The sequence below is a fragment of the Adiantum capillus-veneris genome, chromosome 28, assembly GCF_014529385.1.
Source record: "Adiantum capillus-veneris isolate H3 chromosome 28, ASM1452938v2, whole genome shotgun sequence".
NCBI classification, from domain to species: domain Eukaryota; kingdom Viridiplantae; phylum Streptophyta; class Polypodiopsida; order Polypodiales; family Pteridaceae; genus Adiantum; species Adiantum capillus-veneris.
Window position 1 is genome coordinate 63960416 of NC_140958.1, and position 26901 is coordinate 63987316.

The window sequence follows — 26901 nt, forward strand, 5'->3', positions numbered from 1 at the left end:
GTCAAAGCCAAAATGGATTTACCTTTCTCAAGATCAATCTGATAGCAATTAGCACAATCCCTCAGCCGCCACCTTTTGCCCATGTGGTTGCCCCTTAAGACAAGCCGCAGTTGATAGAGGAGCCCGCCGATGTCCTCACTCAAGCCCAAAGGGTAGCTCTTGGTCTTAGCATTCCAGCAAGTTCAACTCCACCACACATTATCCCACCAGTGGATAACCCGCTTCCAAATCCCCTAGTGCCAAGCGAGGATCCTCATCTAGGCTCTCTAATATTGATGAAGCTTTCTTAGAAGCAGTCATGGACCTACAACAAATCAAGGTACTAGAGAAACCACTAGTGGAAAAAGAAAATCTTACAACAGAGACTATCTTGAAGAATACCTTCCAACAATTGTCGCTCTATGACATGCTGCAGCTAGATGCAAGTTTTTGAAGTGATACCCTTGTAGTTATTTAGTCGCTTTACCTTGGAGCAGGTCCTAGTGGCGGGCACCTCCCAGTGCAACCATCAGAGTCCTATATGATATCCTATCCCTTTGCTCCCCTCAATGATTATAGAAGCCCTCGTCTCATCGTGTCCCATCTTGGGGCGACAATTCTCAGGAGTGATAGTGGATGGTGGATCTGGCATCAACCTGATGCCCCAATTCACTATGCTGGCTTTAGGTTCATAGCCTACTCGACCAAAGGATAGTCTACCCATTGGGCATAGTGGACAAGGTGCCTCTGCAGGTACATGACTTCACCTTTAGCTTGGATTTTGTTGTTGTTTGTCTTCCCCAGGTTGAGGGAGGATTTCCTTTGCTTATCAATAGATCATGGCTACGACACACTAAAGCACTGCATGATTGGGGAAATGATGCAATGTGGATCATAGTTCCTTGTCAAAGAAGCCCAACCCTAAACTCAAACCGCCTACTCCACCGGATGGGTCAAAAGAAGACCTATTGGAGTGGTTGGAAGCTACCAATTCTATGCCTTGTTATGCAGTTTCTACTCAATCTTTGCCTGAGAATATACCCTCTTCCAATGTTTCTACTCAATCTTTGCCTGAGAATATACCCTCTTCCAATGTTTCTATAGTAACCGAGCCCAATGAGTCACCTGAGCCAACATCGTGTGGACGTCACAGAGGCTGATAGCTCAGTTGGCCCCTTAGTAGAATCCATCGGACTTGGTGATCCTACCAAGGACCATAGAAGGGGGAAGAAATCTCATTTATAGGAGTTCACCCACACCTAACCCCTTCCCTCAACCTCCCCTATTTGGCTGCATGGATGTGGGATCATCCAATGTTGCCAGACCAGTCATATTTGATGTGGCCTATATACCAAAAGAGAAGGTTCACATCTTTGAATTGATAGAAGATACATGGACTGTTGATTTTGCAAAAGATTGGCTTGTCAAACTATCAAGCCAAGTGATTGTGCGGCTCGCAAATCCTCGTGTTTGGACTCTGAATGGGGGTTTTCTTGCACGAGCCATAGAGGGCATGCAGATCCTAGAACAAGTTAAGCGTCATCCATCATATGTTTTCCCTCTTTCTCTCCTTGCCCCTACCACCCCCCTCTTCACTCATCCCAACCCACTACCCTACCCCCTCGCCCCTACCCATCCCCTCTCCAATCGTCCCTACCCCCTCCATTTGGCCCTAGCCACCCCCTCTCACCCCTCATCCCTACCCACCCCACCCTTGCCCCTACCCACCCCCTAACTCCCTCTCCCCTACCCACCCCCTCTCACCCCTCGTCACTACCCACTCCTTCCCTACCCTCTAACCCCCCTCGCCCCTCCCTACCCACCCCTAGCTCGCCCCTACCCACCCCCCCCTCACCCCTCGTCCCTACCCACCCCTAGCTCTCTCCTACCTACCCCCTCTCACCCCTTAGCGCTATCTAGCCTCCTTCCCCTCTTCTTGCCCCTATCCTACTGGCTTAGCATAAGAATTTGAGTGATTTTGATCTTTAAATTACGTATGGGTTAAGAATTTTGCTTGGCATTTATGGATGATATCCCTTTCCTTTCGATTATCTTGGCAGTTTTTTGATGTTTTCTCTGATTAGCAGCTCCCTTTGGTTATTCTGGTCCACATAGCAGTATTCAATGTTGCCTCTCACCGTTTTGTGGAGGCAGCCTGTAGTGGGCTGCATGTCACTTGCACAGGATAGGCGGTTACAATTAAAGTTGGTCTTGGGTTCATACTGGATGGACCTCGCCTAGGTAATGACACGTGGTAGAGATACGGGTGGCAATCTAGTAGACATCGTGGCCGAAATACATGTGGCGATCTAGTGGACACTGTGGCTAGCTCACCACCACCCAATTTGGAGATAGATTTAACTAGACATTCAAAGATATTTGTTGGCCGTTGGTGGCTCTTCATGATTGTATATAAAAGTAGTTGGTTCTAGTCATCGGCATTATCTAATGCCCATGGTCTAGAGTCTTGGATTCAGCATCGCACATCTGCACCCTGCACATTGGAGCCTTGACACCCCCATTGTACCCTTGAGTTTGGGCTTGGAGTTGAGTGTGGTTCCAAGCCAGAGTCTGGATAGTTTTTTGAGTTTATCAAGTTCCATTGAGTTATGAGTCTGTTGTGCTCTGAGTCATCGTTCCATTTTAGTGTGATGTTTTACTTCTGTTGGAGTGGGGTTTCTTGCATATTGTACTTAGGAGCACCCACTGTAGAGAGAGTGTGCCACACTTTTCCTGCTATAGGGAGCTTACACTTAGCCGATGGTTTGGTCTTTGAAATTGCAGGTGTAGGAGATGTTTGATTGTCATTACCTAGTGGTGCATCCTCTACGCTATGACATTCGCGATATGTTCCTCAATACCACTCAAATGAATGCATCCATATAGTTACCCACCTGGAGCAATGCTTTGTATGCTACCTTAGGCCCAATCTCTACACAAAGTTTGACTTCAGGTTTGTAGTAATATCAAAATATGGTTGAAAAGAGAATCAACAAGTTGGGTGCACACATTAAAGTCTCTACTTTAACCTTTTCAAAGTGGATAAATGGAAAAATAAATGCATTCCATTCAAAGCTTTAAAACAAACTATCACTTAGCTTATTGAAGCCCAAGTGATTTTGAATGGGTTTGGCATGACAAAACATTTCCCGGTCAATTGTTCTATTGCAATTTCAGAGTGGATATAACTAAAATCACCTTTATGTCCTTGTGAAGTTGTAATACCAAATCATTGCTTTGCTTGTTGAAGTCAAAGATTTTGAGTCTGGCATGACAAACTTTTCCCAATCGTATTTTGAATTTCATACCTTTGCTAAATGGCTTTTAAAAGAAAATCAATATATACGTATTGCTAGGAAAAGCAATCGAGAACAAAGCATTCAAAGAACACTAAGAAAAGAGAAAAAAAATTGTAGAAAGCGTACACAAATTGTAAACCAGCTACAAAACCTCTTTAAATAGGGAGTACAATGACTTTTGACATTCCTACATGATTTCACTGTCTACAGACTCATCCTTCACTTTTACATTTTAGTTTTTTTTCAAGGTTTTTTACTATTCCAAAATTGTGGTAACCCAATATCATAAAGCTTTTCACTTTCTACACTATCACCCTTCACTTTTACATTTTAGTTTTTGAAAGGTTTTTTTATTATACTGAAACAGTGGTGACCGAATTGCTGTATTGTAAATCTATCGTAGAGGTTCATATGGTTTGGTTTGAGAGTATTGCCATCCATTACAATCCATATAGATTTTGGTGCTCTTGTACTTTAAGATAATTTTTGCACAACGGAAGATCAAAGACATGAGGAGAAGCCTATACAATAGACCATACTAATACAACCTCGCCGATTCGAAAATTAAAAGATAGTACTATCTCAAGAGATGGGTATCACATTTGTGAAAAGAAACTATAGAGAATAAATAAACAAGTTACCAACATTGCCAACAACCTCAAACTACATTGGTTTGTTGTCATAAGATGGGTTATCCTTGCTTTTATGGAGTACAGTGACCAAGCCTACTAGATAATTTTTCGCTAGCAAGGCATTAAGGTCTCCCCAATCTCGAAAAAATAAAAAGCCTTTCATAACATTTGAAGTGCATAAGTGAAGGGTCAGTTTAGGAAACGAAAAGACCCATGAAAGTGGAAAGTTAAAAGTCTTGTTGTGTCCATATAAAGAGATGGTTGAGTGCACATTGATACATTTGTGTTTTTCTTTTGCTTATTTCCCCTTTAATGTTTTCTTCTCTTTAGAATGTCCTTGCACTATATAGGTCGTGAATATAATTTTTTGGAAGCCAGTAGGCATTTGAGGGCATCTATTGTATAAGCTACTAAAGAAAAAAACCATAGTCAAGCTGCAATGGGCAAAAAACTACTACTCGACTCTAGGAAGGGGGTGTCACTCCACATATTGCTCCTCCTTGGGACCAAAAGATAGATGAGGATATAAATTCAAGAGATGTCATCAACTGCACAAACTATGGAAAAACCTAGGGTGGTGAGAATGGTAAAAGTCGAAGCACCATCTCAAGATGCACCAATTACGGGAGGTTTCATGAGCAACCGAAGGACAGACGAAGTATACTGGGCCCTAAATTGGGCATCGATTAAAGCAGATTCAAACCAAAACTACTTTTGAGGACAAGTCAAAATAACTTGTTAAAATTGCTTTCCCTTAGCAGTTTTGATTGCTGGAAATGTTGATGTGATTGTAACAATACCTTATGCAACAATATCACAACAAAGTTTCATGTGTCCAATTGAAAAAATAATTCAAGCTTTCGAATGGGTGACTTGATCACACTAAATGTAAGTTGATTGTTATGCACAATCTCAAGTATTTGTGAATACAACTGAAGGAGATCATCTAATTTTCTGAGATTCTGGTTAGTGTGAAAGCATCATATTTGAATGCCAATTCAGAACATGTTTGAAATTACCTATGTAAGATCTTGGAGGCGAAGGGTAGCCGAAATATCCCAGTTAAGATGATGCTTGTTTGGCGCCTAACCGCATGGCGAGCTTTGCTGCCAACAGGGGTCATGACCGATTAGCAGAAGCATCTTGCGTTGTAGAGATGGACACCTCAATGATAGCAATATTTCATGTTGCTCCAAGGAAAAAGAATATACCCACTGTGTTTAGCATGAGATTATGCCTACTCTCCAGCTTTTGCATCACTACTTACCCTGCTGCGAACCTTGTCCTTACTATACACTCCGTCTATAGTGCATCAGACCCACTCTCCGCAACTACTCTGCATTAGTAGGAATTTTGTATAGACTCCCCATTTGAGATAGCATTCAAAATCAGTCGTTTTGGTTTGCTTTTCAGTTGTTTCTGCCTTTGCCTTTGGTTTCTATATACATAATAGGCAATCAGCACAAACAAGAAAAACGAGATGGACCACAATGCTACCATGCAGAACTCCGGGTCAGTCATGATCTGCGGCAGGCCACCTGTAGAATGTGATAGCTTTCTAATACCAGTCTTAACATTTGAGCTGCTTGTGACATCCCAATCCTCCACTTTCTCTCTATCATTGTCTTCTTTTCTCTCTCCCCAATTACCTTCTTTTTCACCAATCAAATGGGCTTCCTCTCTAGCGTCCCAGTCTTTGTCAACATCCTTATCGTCAACTTCAAAACCATCAACATCCTCTTCCTTCTCATCCATTTCTTGAATTGCATCCCCTGCATCTGTTTCATTATCAACTACTGTCTCTGGAGGCTTTTGCGCCGCCCCGATAGCGTCGTCCCCTTCATTCGTGGGGTCAGGACAACCCTTCCTTTTGTGGTGCAAATATAATGCATTGTTGAGAGTTCTCATACATTCAATGCTGATGGTGTCCCTTCGAAGCTCATCTACAGTCGCAACATCTAAAAAAGCCGGACTAGGAGGATCTGGGAAAAACTTCCAGCACACATTGGTCATGTCTTCCTCGTGCCACTTTGCTTTGTCGAAACTCCAGTTGCCAACTGAGAACTCGAGACCATAGTGTAGCACACGAGGCTCGGCTTCCTTCATGGGAGTATATCCAGGATATAGCATGATATCATTTCGAATTCTGTGCCTCAACTTCAACTGCAGAAACAAAAGAAAGCAGTTTGAAGCTCAGAAGAAGAAGAAAGAAATACATGAAGCTTAAGTCTCAATCCCCTTTCACGTCCACGCAAAGTGCCTCTAGAATAAATGATGCCGCCGACAACGCCATGCTGACATGGACTTTGCTACTAAAAGGCACAAGCATCAAGAGAACATACAGCAGCTTGTAAATCCAAGCATAAACCAACGTGCAACATGTAGGCAATGAAGGGATTCTGAATGCAAATTGAAGTAATACCAACCATTCAGTTCAATGCTGGCGATTAACCTCAGGAAGGTCTCCCCCACTCAGACAAACCAATGACACACACATGCGAGTGCGCGCACACAAACATACAAACCTAACATTTACAACATAGACAACATACATAGACCACCTTCATTACCTCTGCAGCACCAAACGAGTAGCCATACATTTCGCTAATCCAACCATGCCCATAAATATCTCCAGTAAGATTTGTAGCCCAGTGAGCTTTGTCTGCTCTCACTTCCTCAGTTTTATGAAGCCATAATGGAGCGAATTTGCGAAGATCGTCAATATGCATAATGATTACACCTCCCACTTTATCACATGCTTCTGGGTAGCGTGTGTGCAGTTTGGCTAGCTCATTGTCACAACCTATTAAATAACTACAACCAAAAAAAAACATCATTATTCGAAAAAATCCATATATGTATATTAGATGCACGTACATGTCAGTATAGTAAACCCTAAACCCAATATAAAGCAAACACTGCATGCAGGTACCCATAAATGCAATGGCCTGCATCATGCGTGCACCAGAATTGGAATGCAAGCCATGCATAATATGTTGGCTCTTAATAACTTGTAACTTGATGAAAAAACTTACTCATATGGAGCTGAAACTGGGTGTCCTCTTTCTGCTCCATACTCCCATGGCGTGATTGGTCTGCGCAATACCATATCTGCATCAAGGATCACCAAAAATTCTGCATCCGTCGGAACATGGTTAAGCCAGTGCAAGACAGCAGCTGGCTTATTGATAGCTGGATACCTACTCCGCATACGACAGTGTAAACTGTTAGCAACACAACGAAGCAAGGGGATCACAAGCTACATTTAGAACTCAACTTCTAATCAGAAAAATCTCGTCAATTCTGAACAACATAATTAAGGAATAGTAGTGTAAATATATGATGTGTGAGGCTCCACCCTTGTGATGGAAACGCCAAACTGCCCCACGAGGTGGCTAAGACAAGTTTAAGCAATCTTGTCAATCCTAAACAACATAGTTATGCAATAGTAGTGTTAATATATGATGTGTGAGGCTCCACCCTTGTGGACTGCTCCAGGCAGCCAGATAAGTTTAAATGAAAAGTTTATAAACAAGAAAGATGGTTGGGTATCTGTAGTCGAGGTGGCCCATCTACAAAATTACAGTGACCATAACACAACATGAGAGACTCATCTACATGATCATGAGAAACTTCAGACACATTAGTGTGCTCACTGAGTGCATTCACAGATGATGTGGATTTTGTGGGTACTTTAGGGTCTTCTTTCTTAGGACAATCTCGTTTGATGTGACCTTTGGTGTGACACTCAAAACATCTTTTGTCTCGTGCATACTTGGCTCGTTCTTCAAGAGTTAACCAACCTCCTAAAATTTCTTGAGCAGATTTTTCATCAGGCGTCAACTTAGGGATGTCCTAAGTTTTAGCCTTTCCTTTATCATCATTGTGAGACTTTTGTGCTCTTGGTGTAGAAGAAGATCGAGGAGAAGAAGTATCGTCATGCTTACCAATGGTCTTACCGTGCTTACCAGTCGGTTTGTCTTGAGAAGTACTCGACTTGTTCTCCTTTGGCTTGCCTTTGTTGTGCTTCATTTCTTGTGCTAAGGCGATTCTGCCTAAGGAAACAAAAGGGAAAGGAGCGGCTTTTTCCAAAGCTTAGCATGAGATATTATGGCCCTTTTCAGATTACATAAAAGATAAATGATGTATCCTTCAAACTTAAGTTGCCAGATACTTGGAAGATTCACAATGTATTTCATATGAGTCTCTTGAAACCGTTACAGGGTGAGGTGTCAGTTGATGGGGAGCCTGATGAGCAACCCGAAGTGGAAGAGAGCGAGGAGATACTCCTTCCAAAACAGAATTTGACACACAAGGAAAGAAAAGTGATTCGGCGGTTCTTAGTGAAATTTAAGAACTATCCAACATTGGATGCGAAGTGGATGGAGAAGGAGGACCTAGCAGATACTCCTCATATTTTAGAACTTTACCTTGAGGCTTTCGGTTTAGCTGCGTCTACCCCGAAAGATCCCATGGATCGGCAAGGTTGAATAGGGTTGAATCTGGTGCAAATGGGACTGCACAAGAGGGGAGTTACTCCGCTCCTTTGTCACAAATTGCCTGGATTCACTAATTTTCCTTTGGATCTCAAGGATACTGCTGTGCTAACAGTATTCTGTTGTATGACTTCCTGAAATGAAATTCCCAAAATTGAACATGAACTCATGTGATTTGTTTGAGTGCAGGAACTGAAAGACGAAATGACTGCAGCATTTCGATCTTAAAAATTTCTATAGACATGATTGCAATAAGGATTAGTTAGTCCGGCATCAATGAGGTCCGGGATGGATCTAGATACGTTTACTAAATACGTTGCTTGCAGTCATGGTCTAAGATTTCGAATTAATTTTTTGTGATTGATTTGATATGTCATGTGATGTCCTGTGACGTGATGTGACTCTCGCCTTTGTGCAAGTGCTAGATGTGGTGTGTCTAATGCGTCAATACTTAGAGTCGGTGTCTAATAAACCGGTTTATGGCCTCTGTCTGTTTTGCAGGCGTAATCGAGAGCGATTACAATTCTTTCAAGAGGGGGGTATGTGAAACCGGCCCGTGGGGCGGTAGGCTTTGGCTTTCACCCGAAATTCTTTACTTTACTTTAGACACACAAAGAAACTTCAGGAATAAGCCTGTGACTGGAATTCAACACTTCAAGACAAACCCCAGCCTGGCAACTAGAGTGCTACCAAGCAGACAACGACACCCTGTTGGCCCCAAAGACTGGTGCCCCTTTCGGTATTTCTTTATTCATATTATACTTGAGAAAAACCTGTAAACTTCCACAAGATGTCCCACTTTTATCGGGCTGAAATTCCTCTACTCCAACCCGAATTCGGTAACATAACCACAGTAGAAGTCTCCACGACAAAATCCCAAGCAAACATAGACTTTCCACGCACTTTCGAGCGCTTTGCAAAACCTGGCGAGAATTTGCAGCTCGCTGAATTCTCTGTTTTGCGCTCCGATCCGCGTGCCGATCACTTTTCTGGGTAGCCCTTGAGCTCTCGCACCTATAGGGTCACTTGCCCCTTGAATTAGGCGAGATTCCTCGCAGGAAATCTCTCCAAAATGGCATGTACAAGCACCCAATGCTTTCCCGAGGCTCCCTTGACAAATAAATGATCCGAACCCTTGCACCTATCCCTCACCAAGCTGTCCAAACCTGTCCATGGCTGTAATTGACCCAACTTTGCCAACATAACGGCGCAAATATCCCTGTAGGTCAAAAAGTACATCAAGGACACTTTTCCTTGCGGTATGAAAGCTTTCCAGTGAGCTACTAGTCAATTTCAGCATGCTGTAATTTTCTGTTTTGCCACTATTAGGTGCCTACTGCCCTGTTCACGCATCCCAAGGCCTTTCCGAGGCTCCCCTGGCGATTCCCTACAGTTTAGGTGCGAAACCCTAAACCTGCAAAAAAACACAGCAGGCTGTAATTCTCTGTTTTGGACCATTTCGAGCAGAGCGAGCACGCCTACACGTGTCTCAGGTGCAGCCGCCATGTGTCAATTTTCCTCTTTTGAGTTAATTCCCTAGTACCCACCAACTGATAAGTGTCGCGAGGGGCCTAAATGACTTTGAACTGAGCCTAGACACCCTTTTACTGCTCGGATTCAAGTGCCGATTAGCCTGACCAACTCGTAGTGACCTGCCCTTCCCGACTGCAGGTGAAACTCTCGGCTGTCGGCCGTTTCACACGATGTTCGGTCATTTGCAACTTCAAAAAGAAGGTCCCAAAAATTAAACAAAAATCATTGGAAAGAAAGCAGCAACTCTAAGTTAACAATTGCCACGTCCTCGTGACATACCACCCTCTTAAAATCGCAAACGTCCTCGATTGCGTGCCATATATACATGCCATAGATGATCTTGTGTGGTAAGCACCCTTTTATCATCGCATGTATCCGCAAGAAAAACTGTCAAAACATGTGTACAGATGACTTAATGAGACCTTCATACTCTTGTCAAACTGTACACTGCTATTGCACTGAATCCATGAGTACATTTGATGTGCTAGCTCTATCATTACCCCTCCTTTGCAGACGTTCGGTTGGGGCATACGTAGGTTGTAACCCAAAGGCCTCAAAGTAAAGCTGCAATACATTTGGTGGCTCTGACAGTTCATGCTCTTCCATCCACTTTGCATCCATAGGTGGATAGTTCTTGAACTTCACCACATAGCATCTTGCAACTTGTCCCTTAGCTTTTACGTGTGCAAAGGCTCTTGCCTCTTCAAACGAGCATAATTCCACAACACTGACGTACCACCCACGACCAAGTAAGGTAAATTTCAAGATGATTTACCGATGCGTCAAAGAATCCAAGCAATCGCCTCAGAGAATCGGCAAGCAGCCTGTCACCTGGCGGACCCACATCACTCCCGTAGGAGATCTAGTGGCCAATCTACCACCGTGAGACCTCTCCCTATCTCATCTTGGTTCATACTTGCAAACCCTAAAAACGCAGCACAAAATCAGCCCTAATTTGACCACTTTTGGCAAGGTGAACATGTGGAATTTCCTGTCTGTCCTGTGAAGAGGAACCCTCTTCCTTGGTGTCATTCATAGTGTAATTCCAAGTTCCTGTTCACAAATAAGCCTGTGAACTGGAACTCAATACTTCAAGACAAACCCCAGCCTGGTAGCTAGAGTGCTACCAAGCAGACAACGACACCCTGTTGGCCCCAAAGACTGGTGCCCCTTTCGGTATTTCTTTATACATATTATACTTGAGAAAAACCTGTAAACTTCCACAAGATGTCCCACTTTTATCGGGCTGAAATTCCTCTACTCCAACCCGATTTCGGTAACATAACCACAGTAGAAGTCTCCACGACAAAATCCCAAGCAAACATAGACTTTCCACTCACTTTAGAGCGCTTTGCAAAACCTGGCGAGAAATTGCAGTTCGCTGAATTCTCTGTTTTGCGCTCTGATCCGCGTGCTGATCACTTTTCTGGGTAGCCCTTGAGCTCTCGCACCTGTAGGGTCACTTGCCCCTTGAATTAGACGAGATTCCTCGCAAGAAATCTCTCCAAAATGGCATGTACAAGCACCCAATGCTTTCCCGAGGCTCCCTTGACAAATAAACGATCCGAACCCTTGCACCTAGCCCGCACCAAGCTGTCCATGGCTATAATTGACCCAATTTCGCCAACATAACGACGCAAATATCCTTGTAGGTCAAAAGTACACATCAAGGACACTTTCTCTTGCGGTATGAAAGCTTTCCAGTGAGCTGCTAGTCAATTTCAGCATGCTGTAAATTTCTGTTTTGCCACTATTAGGTGCCTACTGCCCTGTTCACGCATCCCGAGACCTTTCGAAGGCTCCCCTGGCGATTCCCTGCAGTTTAGGTGCGGAACCCTAGACCTGCAGAAAAACACAGCAGGCTATAATTCTCTGTTTTGGACCGTTTCGAGCGGAGCGAGCACGCCTACGCGTGTCTCAGGTGCTCCGGCACGCAATGGGACAGTTCCCCTGCAAATCGGACGAGTTTTTACGCGAGAAAACTCTCTGTTTTTGCATTCCTTCGCGATGGAACTATGCGTACCTTAAGGGGATCAGCAATTAGCTAATCCGGTTCCTGTACAAAAGGCTCTTGCTTTGGCAAACGCGCATAAAACCCCCAGAACTGTACATGGTCATCTGAGTAGCCCAACTAGAGGGGCATTACCATATGTGCAAAGGGGAGAGAGAGATGCGCGAGAGCAAATCGTCGCGCTACATAGAGCAAGGGAGAAGGCAAGCTTTCCATAAAAGTTGTGAGCACCTGCACCCACTACTCACACACACTATAGCACTCACTTATGGGCTGAAATCAGCCCCCTCTCTCAAATTGGGAGCCCCCTCTTCATGCAGATCTGGCAGATTAGCCTCGAGCCGCCATGTGTCAGTTTTCCTCTTTTGAGTTAATTCCCTAGTACCCACCAACTGATAAGTGTCACGAGGGGCCTAAATGACTTTGAACTGAGCATAAACACCCTTTTACTGCTCGGATTCAAGTGCCAATTAGCCTGACCAACTCGTGGTGACCTGCCCTTCCCGACTGCGGGTGAAACTCTCGGTCGTCGGCGCAATGTCCGGTCATTTGCAACTTCAAAAAGAGGGTCCCAAAAATTAAACAAAAATCATCGGAAAGAAAGCAATAACTCAAGTTAGCAATTGCCACGTTCTCATGACAGTATGTCACAAATTGATGACGTGGCATGGCCCAGGACTTTTTAAAGTTGTTCCAACTTATGGATTATTACCAAGGGGCCCAAAGTGACACTAGGCATAAAAAAAGTTGCGAAGAGGCTGCTGATGTGGCAGGACGTACAGATTTTCGCAAATCCCGCTGACTGTACGGATCTCCATAAATCGCATTGATAGGCTTACGTGGCACACCATATGGATTTCCACATTCAGTGCTGGCAGCTTTTTGGGGTAGTTTTTGGGACCAACAGTTTTTGGGCCATTTGCTTTTAAGTTTAAGCTTTTGGGGCTTTGCTTTTGGCAACCCTTGCAACCTTGTAAGAATATAAGGACCCACAGGAGTTGTACTTTGCTAAAAGATTAATACAAAAAGAAATCCAAAAGGGGCGTCACTTTTTGTGGCCAATCTCTCTTGGCACAGAACTACGCCGGGCCATGTCGACTCAATTGTGATTTGTTTGTGAAGTGTTTTAAGTGAACCTCTCTCGTGTTGCGACAAATTCTAGACTTGGGGTGCCCAAGTTTGTTACATGAAGACAGGCTCACAAGGGTGCCAGAACACTTCCTAGGCTACCTAACTAGAGGTAGGAACAGCTCGTCCACGTGCACATAGAGTTAGATGCGCACGTGACACACAAACTACTGATGTTTCAAGCCATTGAAGAACGGAGCCAACCTACAGATCCCGGCCTAGGGGCCTGAACCCTAGAAGCAGCAGAAGAAGCAAAAGCAGTAGAAGAAGTTTTACCGACTTGCAAAGTCTTGCAGAGCGGCCTATTTTTTTAAGAGGAGTTCCCACCAACTTATTGGAGCCCGTCTGATGGAACCCAAGTGACTAGGGATAAATAAAGCAAGACCACACACACACACAAATCTCTTGCGTATGAAGCTCATGATGTGGCAGGCCTGTACAGACATCCCGCCATTCGCGCTGACATGCTGACGTGGCACCGTACGAATTGCCGCAAAAAGTGTCAGACCTTACTGCTCGTCCCCCATCCTTGAACTCTTTGGTTTTCTTCTTCTTCTTTTTGACATTGTCGTATTAAGTGGCTCTTAATAGGTGATTCTGCTTCTTACCATAAATGGTACCTAAAGTGTGGGTATCACTTTCAAAACTCTCAGAAGAGGAAGAGGGAACTTCTAGATTTCTTTTTATGCTTTCTAGACCTTTTCTTGAATTTTCTTTTCTTTGACTTGCTTTTCTTGTGCTTTCTTCGCTTCTTCTGCCTCGCTGAAACTAGAGGAAGAAAAATTATCGCAGCTCTCTAAAGACGAAAAAGAATTGGGGTCATCTTCGAAGCAAACACGCTTCTTGGATCCACTAGCTGCCTCGAAAGTCGATTTCTGGCCCTAAGTAGCCGGCATAATCTTCTGACTTGCTTTTCTTCCGAATCATTTTTTGTTCAAGAGCTTCATCAAACTCTTCTTACAAGCACAATCTCTACTTTTCTGCACCCAGTTTTGCTTTAATCTTCATTGGCGAATTGATAGGAGCGTGGCTGGCCTTCTACCATCGGGTGTGGCCGAATGTTATTATCAGATCAATGGTCACAAAGTAGTTGTGTTCTTTGATTCTAGAATTTTGTGACAAACCTATGAAATGGCAGTTTGCGCTCATCAACAAGGCTGAGCAAAAGGATGTTGTGCAGACGCATAAAGCGCCACAAATTCCGATGGAATTGTGCTGTGTTTCTTGGGCTTTGCCAATGGTGACATGGCAGCTTTTGGGGTAGGAGCTCTAAATCAGAGGTCAGTGTGCTATCGAAGTTTGAGTGGTCTCTCCAAGCGAAGGGCCTTGTACAAATTGCTTTAACTAGTAAAAATAAAGAAATATTTGGGGGCCAAGCTTCTCCAAGGGGAACTCTACCTCCAAGCGTCCCTTGCAGATTCTCTTGTGTGTAGTATTTTATAGTTTCTACTCGTGTTTCAAATCAGTTCCAGTTTCAATTCCAGTGAACCACCGCCTTCCACATCGTGCAGACTGGTTACAGTGGTGTTAGAGCTCAGCCCTTCTCGTGTTCTCACAAGAGGCGCAATCGCTTCAACAAGATCGAAGCTTCTATGAATTTGACAACAACAAATGAGAACTCGACTCAACAAGGCTAGGAAATTCTAAGTGGATAATCATAACTAGAATTTTGTACCATCAGCAGCATATATGAAGATAGTAGTAGGTATACCAATTTGACAATTTAAAACAAAAAAGAGAGCAGAGGAATTGACAGATTTCTGTGACAAATAATATTTGTCCTTTACATATATGATAGCGAATATTAAGGAAGAGGGTAAGGACGACTGTGTGACATGTTGACCAAGGGTTGAGTACATGGAGAAGAGTGTCCAAGCACGGGAAAGCATCTACAAATCCATTCTATGATTATATGCTCTTTTTTGCTCTAAAAAGCATAAAAAGCAAGCTTTTGTTTCTTTCTTTATGTTTTCAAACATAATCTAAAAACCTCTCAAACGGTTAAAGACTTAAAGACATTGCAGAAGTCCAATTGATCCTCTCATCGAGCCCTATGAATTGACCCAAAGGGATTTCAATTTTGACTATCTTTAAAAAAAATAGGGTTTTCAACTGCAAAGTAGGGTTTCTGCGAATTATTTCAGCCTATGGTCATTTACAATTTCTCAAACAAAGACGTCTCAACAATGAAAAATGGTGAAACCTGAAGCAAATACCGTGGAGTTGAAGATAAAGTGAAATTGAAGATCAAGTAATTGGAGGACCCAGGAGAGGTCCTCAAGAACAAGCCGGTGGGGGGACAGGGTAGGATACTTGAAACAAGATTCGACTGGGGCGAAGGAAGAGATAACAAAGTGAAGCAAAAGAAATTGAAGAAGGGCTAGCTGGATGTGGTGAAGAAGAGGATGGAGGTCGTGACAGCATCGGCCGATGACTTCCCACCATCAGCAAGGAGAAGATGAACAAGTAATTTAAAACATTCCCAAGACAGAGTTGGTGATACCTACATCAGCTGGTACGTCTCTCAAGGATTTCAGCCTTGATGCAGGAAAGAACTGTTTACACGCAGATACTTAAGAGTAGCAGCAGCTTTCTTTTCGAATGATGGCTCTAACAACAATCTCTTGTTTCATTCTACAAGTTAACCGCAGTAGTTAGGGAAGGAAGAGTATGTAGTCAAATGAAAACAAAAGAAAGAGACTTTGCATTTACAACATACCGTCTAACAACAAATGAAAAAAAAAAGAAAGATTCTTTGCAATTACAACATACCAATCATTTGTGAGTGGGTGGACACTATACGAGGGAACCACATGAGTTGGAGCGAGATCCAAGCCCTTATATGATTTTAACTGCTCGTCAGTACAGCTGAGCAACCTTGTGATTGACCCCGGCTGACCACTCAATTGGAAACTGTGTATTAGCCCCACAGTCTGCCAGTCAAAATAAGTTGAACATTCTGTAGAAAATAAGGTGTGAATTTTTGAAAGTTTTCCAAGATCCTTGCTTAATACAGGAGTCTTGTCTTCTTCCGAGATTCCATTCTCATCTGCAAGAACCTCTGACTTTATGTCGACATCGTCACTAGCTGCATTTCTATCAAAATTTAACACCTGTTCAAGCTCTTTCCTCCAGACCTTTAGAAATTCGGTGTACTCTGAATTTTGAGGCACAGGGCAGCCATGAGACTTGTGAATCTCAAGCAGCCCCTCATTCAAAGAATCCATACACTCGATGCTTAGAAACAAGCCACGACGTTTATTTGGGTCGGTTTCCAAAGCTAGGACCTGTAGACAGGAAAGCTCTCATAAAAGGCCTCCATAAACAGAAAGAAAAAGTACCACTTCATTACAAAATCTATGACTTTGACCTTCAAATAGTCTCCTTACCTCTTTGGGATAAGGTGGCACCGGAAAAAGCTGGTTGCATTGATAAACAATATCATCATCGTGATGATCAGCTTTGCTGAATGACCAAGTACCCACAGAAAACTTAAGCCCATAATGCATTAAAATTGGCTCTACTCCCTCACGAGGAATGTACCCAGGATAAATCATCAAGTCATTACTTATCTGATGTCGAAGGCCAACCTGCAAAAATCTCAATCTCTCTCTCTCTCTCTCTCTCTCTCTCTCTCTCTCTCTCTCAGCAAGAGCAACTACTTGATAGACAGGTTTGACTTGTCCCCAATAATCCTCCATGTAGTATTGTGGACTTTCTTCAAGCGCATCAATCCCATAGGCAATATTAGGGTCTATATCTTCCTCACAGCCTTCCAAACAAGAATAGATGACTCACAACCCACTTGATTCACAGAAGTGATTCTCGGATGTGGTGGTTGCGGTCCTAGCACTGGAGGTGGTAAGGGTGTTGTTTGAACAACATTTTGGACCCTAGGGACCATGTGTTGTGACGTTTGTTCAAGAGGTGGGATGCGCATCAATGCAGGCACTCGAGGTGTGTCTGTCCATGCTAAGGTTGATCTATTGGCCATCGCGTGCTTAAATACTATGCAATCCTTAGCTTGATGACCATACCTCCCACAGGCATTGCAATTCCCATTGAATTTTACTCTAAAAGTAGGGCATTCACTGGTATTATGTGTTGCTAATTGGACTATTTTCTTATTTTTAATGATTAATCTCTTTTTTAGGATATTTTATTGTGTGCACTAAGAACTGTTAAAAGATTGTAGCTACAGGAACTGCCATCAAGAACGGACAACTCTGATGTGTCATTTGATGGGTGACGGTAAACATCGCGAAAGGGGTTTCCGTAAGTTTGGTGGAAAGGGCCGGGTTACGAATGCCCCTGATGCGTCACATGATGGGTGACGGGTGCATCAGTAAGGGGGCATTCCGTAGGCTAAGGAGGAAAATCCGAACTGAGTAAGAAAATACGCGTAAGAACGCAAGCACAAGAATAAAGATGGGTTCAATGAAGCTTTTTACGAAAAGCAGGAACATTCGCGGGAGGGCAGATGTTTTCCAGCGAGGAGTCTGTGTCTGCATTGCATCTGTGCCGTGTCCTGCACCCGAGGATGCCTGGAATGTGTTCGTGTAGCATTGTTTTCACTAACTAAGTGAGTTTTTAAAGTTTGAACACGTTCACACTTTATTTTATAAAGTGGCCGGTCACTTTTAAGTGACCAGCCCTTTTATTAATAAAATAAAGCAAGGCTCTCAAAAACGAGTGCTAATAGGTTACGCAGGCTGAAAATCAACGATCTCTCTCTCTCTCCTCTCTCTAGAAAGCGCCAGATTCAACGATCTTTCTCTCTCCTCTCTCTAGGGCGCCAGGGTTCCGCTTTTTCGGCCTCTATTCCCGCCGGGTGCCAGGCCCTATAAAGTAGCAGCCAGCGTTCAGTTTCTGAACACGCCGGAAGCAGTAGAAGAAGCTAGCGCTGGGATTCTGGAGCAAGTGTTGGCGACGGAAATTGCAAGTGTTCGTGTGACGACTGAGTACGGAGGTCGCTTTTCCGAGCAAGGAGCGACAGGTATAAGGTGTTGATACGCATTGAGAATTATTGCTTTGTGTGGTTTGTTTTGCAGGAATCTCCCGTCTTACGAGAAAGCCCTTCACGGGAAGTACGGCTTCACGCCTAAGTCCCTTACGGGAAAGTACGGCTTCGCGCCTAAGTCCCTTACAGAAAGGAACGGCCTTGTGTCCAAGCCCTTTACGGGAAAGCACGACCTTCGGGTCTAAGATTACAAAACGGATGGGTTTCCTCGGGTTCTCGTACTTGTATAAGAATTCTCCCTGAATAAAGAATACTCTTAACGGGGGGGGACCAGCCCATCTTCTGGTCCCCAATACTGTGTCGATCTTCTCCCTTCTCTCATGTTTGCAAAGTATTATATTTCTCAGATTTCCAAGTGCTCATGTACGCTCCCGTTTTGTGACAGAGGTATCAGAGCTCGGATTCCTCTCTTTCTCTGCAAAGAAGGACGATTCCGGGAAGAACCATGTCGGGCCAAGGGAGAAGCGTTGAAGAGGAGCTTCAACAAGTGCAAGCTCAGCTTGCGGATTTGCAACAAATCTTACTATTGCCAGATGTCCAAAAGCTCTTGGGCGGAATGAAGAAAACGAATGGAACCGATGCAGCCAGGCATCAAGACAACACTGCTGACGTGAGACCACAGGAGGAAAGAGAAGAAGAACGTGCCGAGATGCACAAAGGATCTTCGGATCGGAATGAACGGCCTACTCCAAGGAAAGGCCACGAAAAAGCGCTCTCTTTGCTAGACGAGAGCAAGGACATCTCTATCTCATCTCCATCCTATTCTCCTGATTATACTTCTACTTCTCGATCATCTCGTCAGAAGAAGAAAGCCGCTACTACTACTACCCTACATCAACCTAAAGATAAGCCTCGATTCAAGAAGCATGGTCGCAAGTCTCAACATCGCATGAGAGTATTCAAATCAGGCAACAAGGACATCAAGTTCGAAACCTACAATGGACGGAGAGACATCTCCAAAGCACTGTCCTTCATCAGACAGTTTGAAGTCGCCTTTACCAATGGGCACTTCACAGAAAGATCCAAATTACGCCATGTGGGGATGCACCTCAAGGAAACGGCAAGTAATTGGTGGTTAGCCAAGATTCTGGAAGGTTCACAGGCCAGAACTTGGGAAAGCTTCAAATCTGAATTTTATGAACAATTTCTTCCACCTGACTTCGAGCAGGATATACGGAAGGAATGGGACTGGCTTGCCCAGAAGGAACATGAAAGAGTAACGACTTATGTGGACAAGTATTGGTCGGTTCTTCTGAAGGTCACTCCCTTCATGAAGATTGCCGACGAGGAAAAGAAACAAAAGTTCGAAGTGGGTCTTCAACCGCAGCTTCGAAAGAGTATGAAAGTATATCCGCATGATACTCTTCAGAGGATGATGGAGTCAGCAATCATTGCTGAGGATTTGCACTCAACTGGGACGCCCAAAAAAATGGAGCATAGCACTTACCGTGCAAGACAAAGAGGGGTCTACGATGACCAAGGGAGCCAAGGAAGAAAACAACGTCCATCTAGGGACTATGATCATTCTAAGAAGCCAGAGGGCAATGGCAAGCGAACTAAGTATCTTTCTCCTACTCAACTTCAAACTTTCAGAGAGGAAGGAAGATGCTTCTACTGTGGCGAGAAAGGACATATGAAACCGGATTGCCCGCTAAAGCAGCAACGGCAAGAACAAGCCTCTACGAGACAAGAGAAAGCAAGGAAGGAACCCGCTCCACCAAGCTCGAACTCAATTCCAGATGTTCAAGGAAACACAGAAACGGAGAAAGGAAAGCGTCAACTTCTGAAGGGCTGGGGGTCTTTGAACAACCAGCGAGTACTGATTCTTTATGATCCAGGATCCACGGATAACTTCATCTCCCTGGATACTACGGAATGTTTGTGCCTCACACCGGCTCAGCTTGGCACACCGGTTACATCCGGATCGGCATTCGAGGGGTTGACAACCAATGCAACTCCCGTGCAAGGACAGCTCAATCTTCGGATTGGCGAGTACAAGGACCGCGAATCATTTTTGATGGCACCCATCGAGGGATGTGATATCATCTTGGGTATGCCATGGCACTTCCACATGACACCTATTCCCGATTATGTGGAAAAGACCCTCACTTTTGATCATGGGGGTAAGAAAATAAAGATTCATGCTGATGCACGAGATTGGCAGTTCCCAATTGTAAGTCATATCTCCATTAAGAAAGAAATGAAGAAGTGTGTTTACTTGATTTTTGCACGTGAGAAGGATAAAACTAGTGGGGATTCACTCTCTAGTCTGGACATTAAACGTTTTCAATTTATTGAAAAGTACAAAGATTGTTTCACGGAAACACTCCCTGATGAACTACCTCCGGTACGTCCGGAAGATCACCGCATAGATCTCATACCGGGTAGCTCGCCTCCCAATCAACCCCCTTACCGGGTGAGTCTTGCTCAGCAAGAGGAAATTTTGAAGAAAGTCAACGAGCTTCTAGAGAAAGGGTTAGTACGGCCAAGTGCTTCACCCTACTGCTCTCTAGTTCTACTGGTGCAGAAGAAAGATGGCACATTTCGAATGTGCATAGACTATAGGTCTTTAAACAAGATTACAATCAAGAATCGCTTTCCGATCCCTCGGATTGATGATATACTTGATAAGTTGCAGGGTGCAAGTGTCTTTAGTCGCATAGACTTAAAGAGTGGGTATCATCAGATACGGATCGCCCCTGAGGATGTCCATAAGACTGCTTTCCGCACAACCTTTGGACTATATGAATTTTTGGTAATGCCTTTCGGCTTGATCAATGCTCCTGCGACATTCAATCGCATGATGGACCGCATTTTCAGCCCGTATCGAGCCTTTACGGGAGTATTCTTTGACGACATACTCATCTTCTCTAAGTCAGAAGAGGAACATCGGAAGCACTTGGACTTAGTGTTTCAAGAATTGCGAAAGCATGAGTTGCATGTGAATGCAAAGAAGAGCGAGTTCTTCCTCTCAGAGATACACTATCTCGGCCATATAGTCTCTCACAATCAAGTGAGTATGGATCCTGCCAAGATCCGAGTGGTAGAAGATTGGCCTATTCCCACTACGGTACATGATGTACGTAGTTTCCTGGGATTATGTTCGTACTATCGAAGGTTTGTCCGAGGATTTGCTCATGTAGCAGGACCACTTCATGACTTGACAAAGAAGAAGATTCCTTTCAGATGGGGATCGAGACAACAAGGAGCTTTTGATCGGCTCAAGTACTTGCTAAGCCATGGACCTATTTTGATAGTGCCTGACTTAAGAAAACCATTTGAGGTTCACTGCGATGCTTCAGGCGATTGCATCGGAGCAGTGTTAAATCAAGAAGGCCATGCAGTGGCCTACGAAAGCAGACGGCTTAAGGATGCAGAGTTGCATGCATCAATCTACGAAAAGGAACTCACGGCTGTGATTCACGCCTTATCCAACTGGAAGCACTATCTTCTAGGAGCGGATTTTGTGATCAAGACTGACCACCAGAGTTTGCGGTATTTTCTTACGCAAAGGAAACTATCTGAGAAGCAGATGAGATGGGCAAACTTTTTGTCTATGTTTCACTTCCAGATCCTTCACACGACTGGGAGTAAGAATGTGGTCGCGGACGCATTGTCTAGGCGGCCAAGGGTGAACGCTATTACTTCAATGTATCACCAAGAATTAGAAGCACTACCGGATTTGTATCCGAATGACCCAGACTTCTCCACCATTTGGAGAAAGCTACATCATGGAGAGAATGAGTTTCCCTATTCCATTCGGGACGGTTATCTCTACCACCATCAGGCCATATGTGTGGCGGAACCATTAAGAAAGAAGATCATGGATGAAGCACACGCTTCGCCTTATACGGGTCATCGGGGTATTCTCCCTACGACCTTAGCAATGGAAAGATATTTCTTTTGGCCTAGCCTTAAAGCAGACATTGAGAAATATGTCAGGGAATGCTTGGTTTGCCAAAAAGTGAAGTATGATAGGCATAAGACGCCTGGGTTGCTACAACCATTGCCTGTGCCTAATGAACCTTGGGAAAGTATTGCCATGGACTTTATCATGGACCTCCCTAGAACTCAGCCTGGAAATGACGCGATCTGGACCATTGTGGACAGGTTTAGCAAGCAAGCACACTTTATACCAGTCAAGAAAACGATCAAAGCAGATCATATGGCTAGGGTCTTTCTAGCACAGATCTTTAAGCATCATGGAATGCCTAAGTCTATTGTGAGCGATCGAGATCCTCGCATGACAGGAAATTTTTGGCGTGCCTTGATGGATAATCTTGGTACGAAGTTGAATTTTTCATCTGCCTACCATCCTCAAACAGATGGGCAAAGTGAGATAGCCAATTCCACAGTATTGGATATGTTAAAAGCTTATGTGTCAGACCGGCAATCTGACTGGGAGAAATATTTGCCTCTTGTCGAGTATGCGTATAACAATACCATACACTCATCGACGAGGAAAGCACCTTTTGAGATTCTCTATGGTAAGCCTTTGCTTCCACCGATCCTTTTAACTAAGGATAAGATCTTTGCAGCAGATGAATTTGTCAGGGATTTGGAGACAGCCTACGGGCAAGTTAGGAGAGCTATTCTACGCTCTCAGGAAAAGCATAAGAAAGCTGCAGACAAGCACAGGATAAATCTAGACTTAACAGTCGGACAGTTAGTCTTACTCAAGTTTGAGAAGGCAAGACTTAAGAAACAAGCGTCTCATAAGGGAAAAGTGGTAAAACTTTCTACCCGTTATTATGGGCCGTTTAAGATCACTGAGCGAGTGAATGATGTCACTTTCCGATTAGAGCTACCGCCTAATTGGAGGATCCATAATGCTTTCCATGTCAGTTTACTCCAGCCGTATGTGGGACCGTCTCCAAGCCAGCCTAGTGCTGAGGAACCTCCTAAGGTTGAGGAAACAGAAGAAATACTCCAACCGGAGCAGATAGTAAGTCATCAAGAGCGGCCTCTCAACTCCGGAAAAATAACACGGAAGTATTTGGTTAAGTTTAAGAACTATTCGAATCTAGATGCTCAGTGGATGACGCAAGAGGAATTAGCAGCTTATCCCGAGATCCTGGAGGTATATGTCCAAGCACTACAGTTGAGGTCAACTGTTTAGAAGCCAGAGCGATGTTGCTAATTGAACTATTTTCTTATTTTTAATGATTAATCTCTTTTTTAGGATATTTTATTGTGTGCACTAAGAACTGTTAAAAGATTGTAGCTACAGGAACTGCCATCAAGAACGGACAACTCTGATGTGTCATTTGATGGGTGACGATAAACATCGCGAAAGGGGTTTCCGTAAGTTCGGTGGAAAGGGCCGGGTTACGAATGCCCCTAATGCGTCACATGATGGGTGACGGGTGCATCAGTAAGGGGGCATTCCGTAGGCTAAGGAGGAAAATCCGAACTGAGTAAGAAAATACGCGTAAGAACGCAAGCACAAGAATAAAGATGGGTTCAATGAAGCTTTTTACGAAAAGCAGGAACATTCGCGGAAGGGCAGATGTTTTCCCGCGAGGAGTCTGTGTCTACATTGCATCTGTGCTGTGTCCTGCACCCGGGGACGCCTGGAATGTGTTCGTGTAGCATTGTTTTCACTAACTGAGTGAGTTTTTAAAGTTTGAACAGGTTCACACTTTATTTTATAAAGTGGCCGTAAAATAAAGTGGCCGGTCACTTTTATTAATAAAATAAAGCAAGGCTCTCAAAAACCAGCGCTAATAGGTTACGAAGGCTGAAAATCAACGATCTCTCTCTCTCCTCTCTCTAGAAAGCGCCAGATTCAGCGATCTTTCTCTTTCCTCTCTCTAGGGCGCCAGGGTTCCGCTTTTTCGGCCTCTATTCCCGTCGGGTGCCAGGCCCTATAAAGTAGCAACCAGCGTTCAGTTTCTGAACACGCCGGAAGCAACAGAAAAAGCTAGCGTTGGGATTCTGGAGCAAGTGTTGGCGACGGAAATTGCAAGTGTTCGTGTGACGACTAAGTACGGAGGTCGCTTTTCCGAGCAAGGAGCGACAGGTATAAGGTGTTGATACGCATTGAGAATTATTGCTTTGTGTGGTTTGTTTTGCAAGAATCTCCCATCTTACGGGAAAGCCCTTCACGGGAAGTACGGCTTCACGCCTAAGTCCCTTACGGGAAAGTACGGCTTCGCGCCTAAGTCCCTTACGGGAAGGAACGGCCTTGTGCCCAAGCCCTTTACGGGAAAGCATGACCTTCGGGTTTAAGATTACAGAACGGAGGGGTTTCCTCGGGTTCTCGTGCTTATATAAGAATTCTCCCTGAATAAAGAATACTCTTAACGGGGGGGGGACCAGCCCATCTTCTGGTCCCCAATATTGTGTCGACCTTCTCCCTTCTCTCATGTTTGCAAAGTATTATATTTCTCAGATTTCTAAGTGCTCGTGTACGCTCCCGTTTTGTGACATTATGCTGACCATAGCACACTGAGCACATTGTTGCTCCCTTCTTGGATACATATCATTGTTTTAAGGAGCACGATTGTCTTTAAGACTCTCTTGAATAGCTTTGGTGAGATCTGCTAAAGTCATCTCAGATATCTTTGGCTCCTTAGCAATAGGCTTTAGGGTCATTGGCTGACGCCCCGATGCTTGCGAGCTAGTAGATTTAGGCTCAACAGACACTCTTTCTCCTTGAATCAATAAATTATTCTCCAATTGGATCGCATTGGTGGTGACTACTTCCCAAGTGGTGATACTGTAGATATCCTCATGTCGTAATCCCCTAATGAATCTATTAAGCAATTGATTATTATTGAAGCGCTCATTTGGATTACAATGAGAATTCAAATGCTTCAAGCGACTAATAAAGTCTCTCACCGACACTCCCTCCTCTCGTTGGGCTTTCTAGAGCTGAGAGGCTACACCCCAAGGCACTCGTTCTCGTATGTATTCTTTCAAGAACAGTCTCCTAAGAGTAGGGTAAATCGTTTTTTCTTCCACCCTTAGGGTTCTACACCAATCCCCAGTCTTCCCACTTAAGGTTAGGCTTAAAGCATTACTCTTATGTAGGTCATTGTGTTCTCCTAGAGAATCGCATATTTGTTCAAACACTTCAATATGCTTTCTCACATCCCCAAATTTTTGTGTGAGCTTGGCTATTTGTACTGCCTTACCTCTAGGCTCTCTATCAGGCGTGTTACGCATATTCGCAGCAATAGATCGACCGATGGTTTGAGCAAATGCTGCCAAATCTCCTAAATAAGCAGGTATAGTGGCCGCAGGTGCAGGCGATCCTGGAACTACATGTGGGATGGGAGTTGGCCTTGGCCTTGGCATACGCGTGACCCTCGGGTCCCATACCTCGTACGGTGGTGTACCATGTGGTGGTCCAAAGTCCATAGGCGTGGCCCTAGGCATAGCCGGTGCCGGATACGACATGTTATTGCTAAATGGTATGGCCCCACTTGAATAAGAGCTCGGATAATGCCATTCTGGAGTGTGAGCCCTTGGCATAATTGGGGGTGTGGGAGCTACGTGGACATGAGGTGCGACAGGTACATAGGCTTGATGCACACCTGTAGGTATTATTGGGGGCACTGTGCTACTAGGTAGCGGTGCAGTGCTAACAAACGAGGTCCAAGGTGACTTTTTGTACTCATCACCGGAGTAGGTATCATAGTCGTAGTGTCTCCGAGAGACAAATGAGCTAGATTTAGAAAAGTAAAACTACTACTTGTGGAATCAGACTGTACCGAAACTCGAGGCGACACAATATATGAAGGGTCCATTGAACTCAGTGAAGGAGTTTTCATCTATGATAGTGTCAGTTGTCTGGCCTTGCCCGTATCCAAGAATCTCATAAGGCCCGTTGAAGGAATGTTAATCCCTCGGTTTTGCCTCTCCGATTGGATGATGCTATGGATGACATTGTAGACCATCTGTTGCCGCTCCTCTAGACTTGTGGCGCTAGAAGTAGATTGTACAACTTCTAACCAACCTATATGGTATGTGTAACCCGTGTACAGGTCAGTCAAGGTTTCAGTTTGTAGGTCATATTTTCCAATTTTCGTTGAGAAATAACCCTTCTAGGCCAAGCATACTAGAGGTTTCCCTTGAGGTGGAAGCATTGTTGTTCCCCACAGTTTGACCCACATTGCCTACTAACTCAGGAGCACTCGATTGCTCTATTTGCTATGCCTGTTGTCCTAGGCGTCTTTCCCTTCATGGCTCGGCGTTGTTCTAGGAAACTCTCCATTTCCCTCTCCCTAGCCGCTTGCATATAGCGCTCAACTTCTTGCACCTCCGCAAGACTCCTACCATCGGGTAGTAGAACTTCGGGAGGTGATTGCTTTGCAAGGTCTTCCATGATACCAGGGGGCAGGATATCGACGTGGACACTCTTGGGGAGTATAGGCTCCCCCTGAGATACCAAAGGCGAATCTACCTCTCCCTCACCTTCGTTAACTTCACGCACGTTCAAAGCAAGTAGCTGTACTAAAGGTTTCTATAAAACGACTAAACACGCTAGATCCAGGCTGTGGAGCCCAGACAGGTACGTTTTCATTTACTTGCTCGGGGTTTGGTGTAGGATGCCCTTCCATAATATCGTAGTCAGATGAAGAGTCACTAGCCGCTATGTTTGGGTCTTGGATTGTACTACCGTGGATCCCCGCCGAGGGCCCGAAACCTAAGGTAGGTGGGTATTGAGAACCCGCGTAAGTTGAAATGCTCGCTAGTTGCTTGGCCTCTAGCACACTACCAGAGCGCAGATGCATGTGCCTTTGGCACCCTACAAGCGTCGGCAAATACCCTCGAAGATTAACCGCTTGATTTTTTG

The 26901-nt window shown here is 44.3% G+C and overlaps 1 protein-coding gene across 3 annotated transcripts in view; it reads right to left on the reverse strand.

Moving 5' to 3' along the window:
- Positions 1-4724: 4724 nt before the first annotated feature.
- The window catches only part of LOC147420570 (peptidyl serine alpha-galactosyltransferase), a 54206-nt gene continuing 32029 nt past the window's right edge, over positions 4725-26901 (reverse strand). For 2 of the 3 annotated variants that reach the window (XM_086503860.1, XM_086503861.1), the window contains 5 exons: positions 16468-16668; positions 15851-16365; positions 6946-7110; positions 6481-6724; positions 4725-6073 (listed from right to left, as the gene is read on the reverse strand). In XM_086503860.1, the coding sequence (XP_086359986.1) occupies positions 5252-6073; positions 6481-6724; positions 6946-7110; positions 15851-16365; positions 16468-16668 (1947 nt within the window). In that variant the 3' untranslated portion in view covers positions 4725-5251. The remainder of the gene's footprint in view (positions 6074-6480; positions 6725-6945; positions 7111-15850; positions 16366-16467; positions 16669-26901) is intronic. The other variant, XM_086503862.1, reaches the window with a different exon arrangement.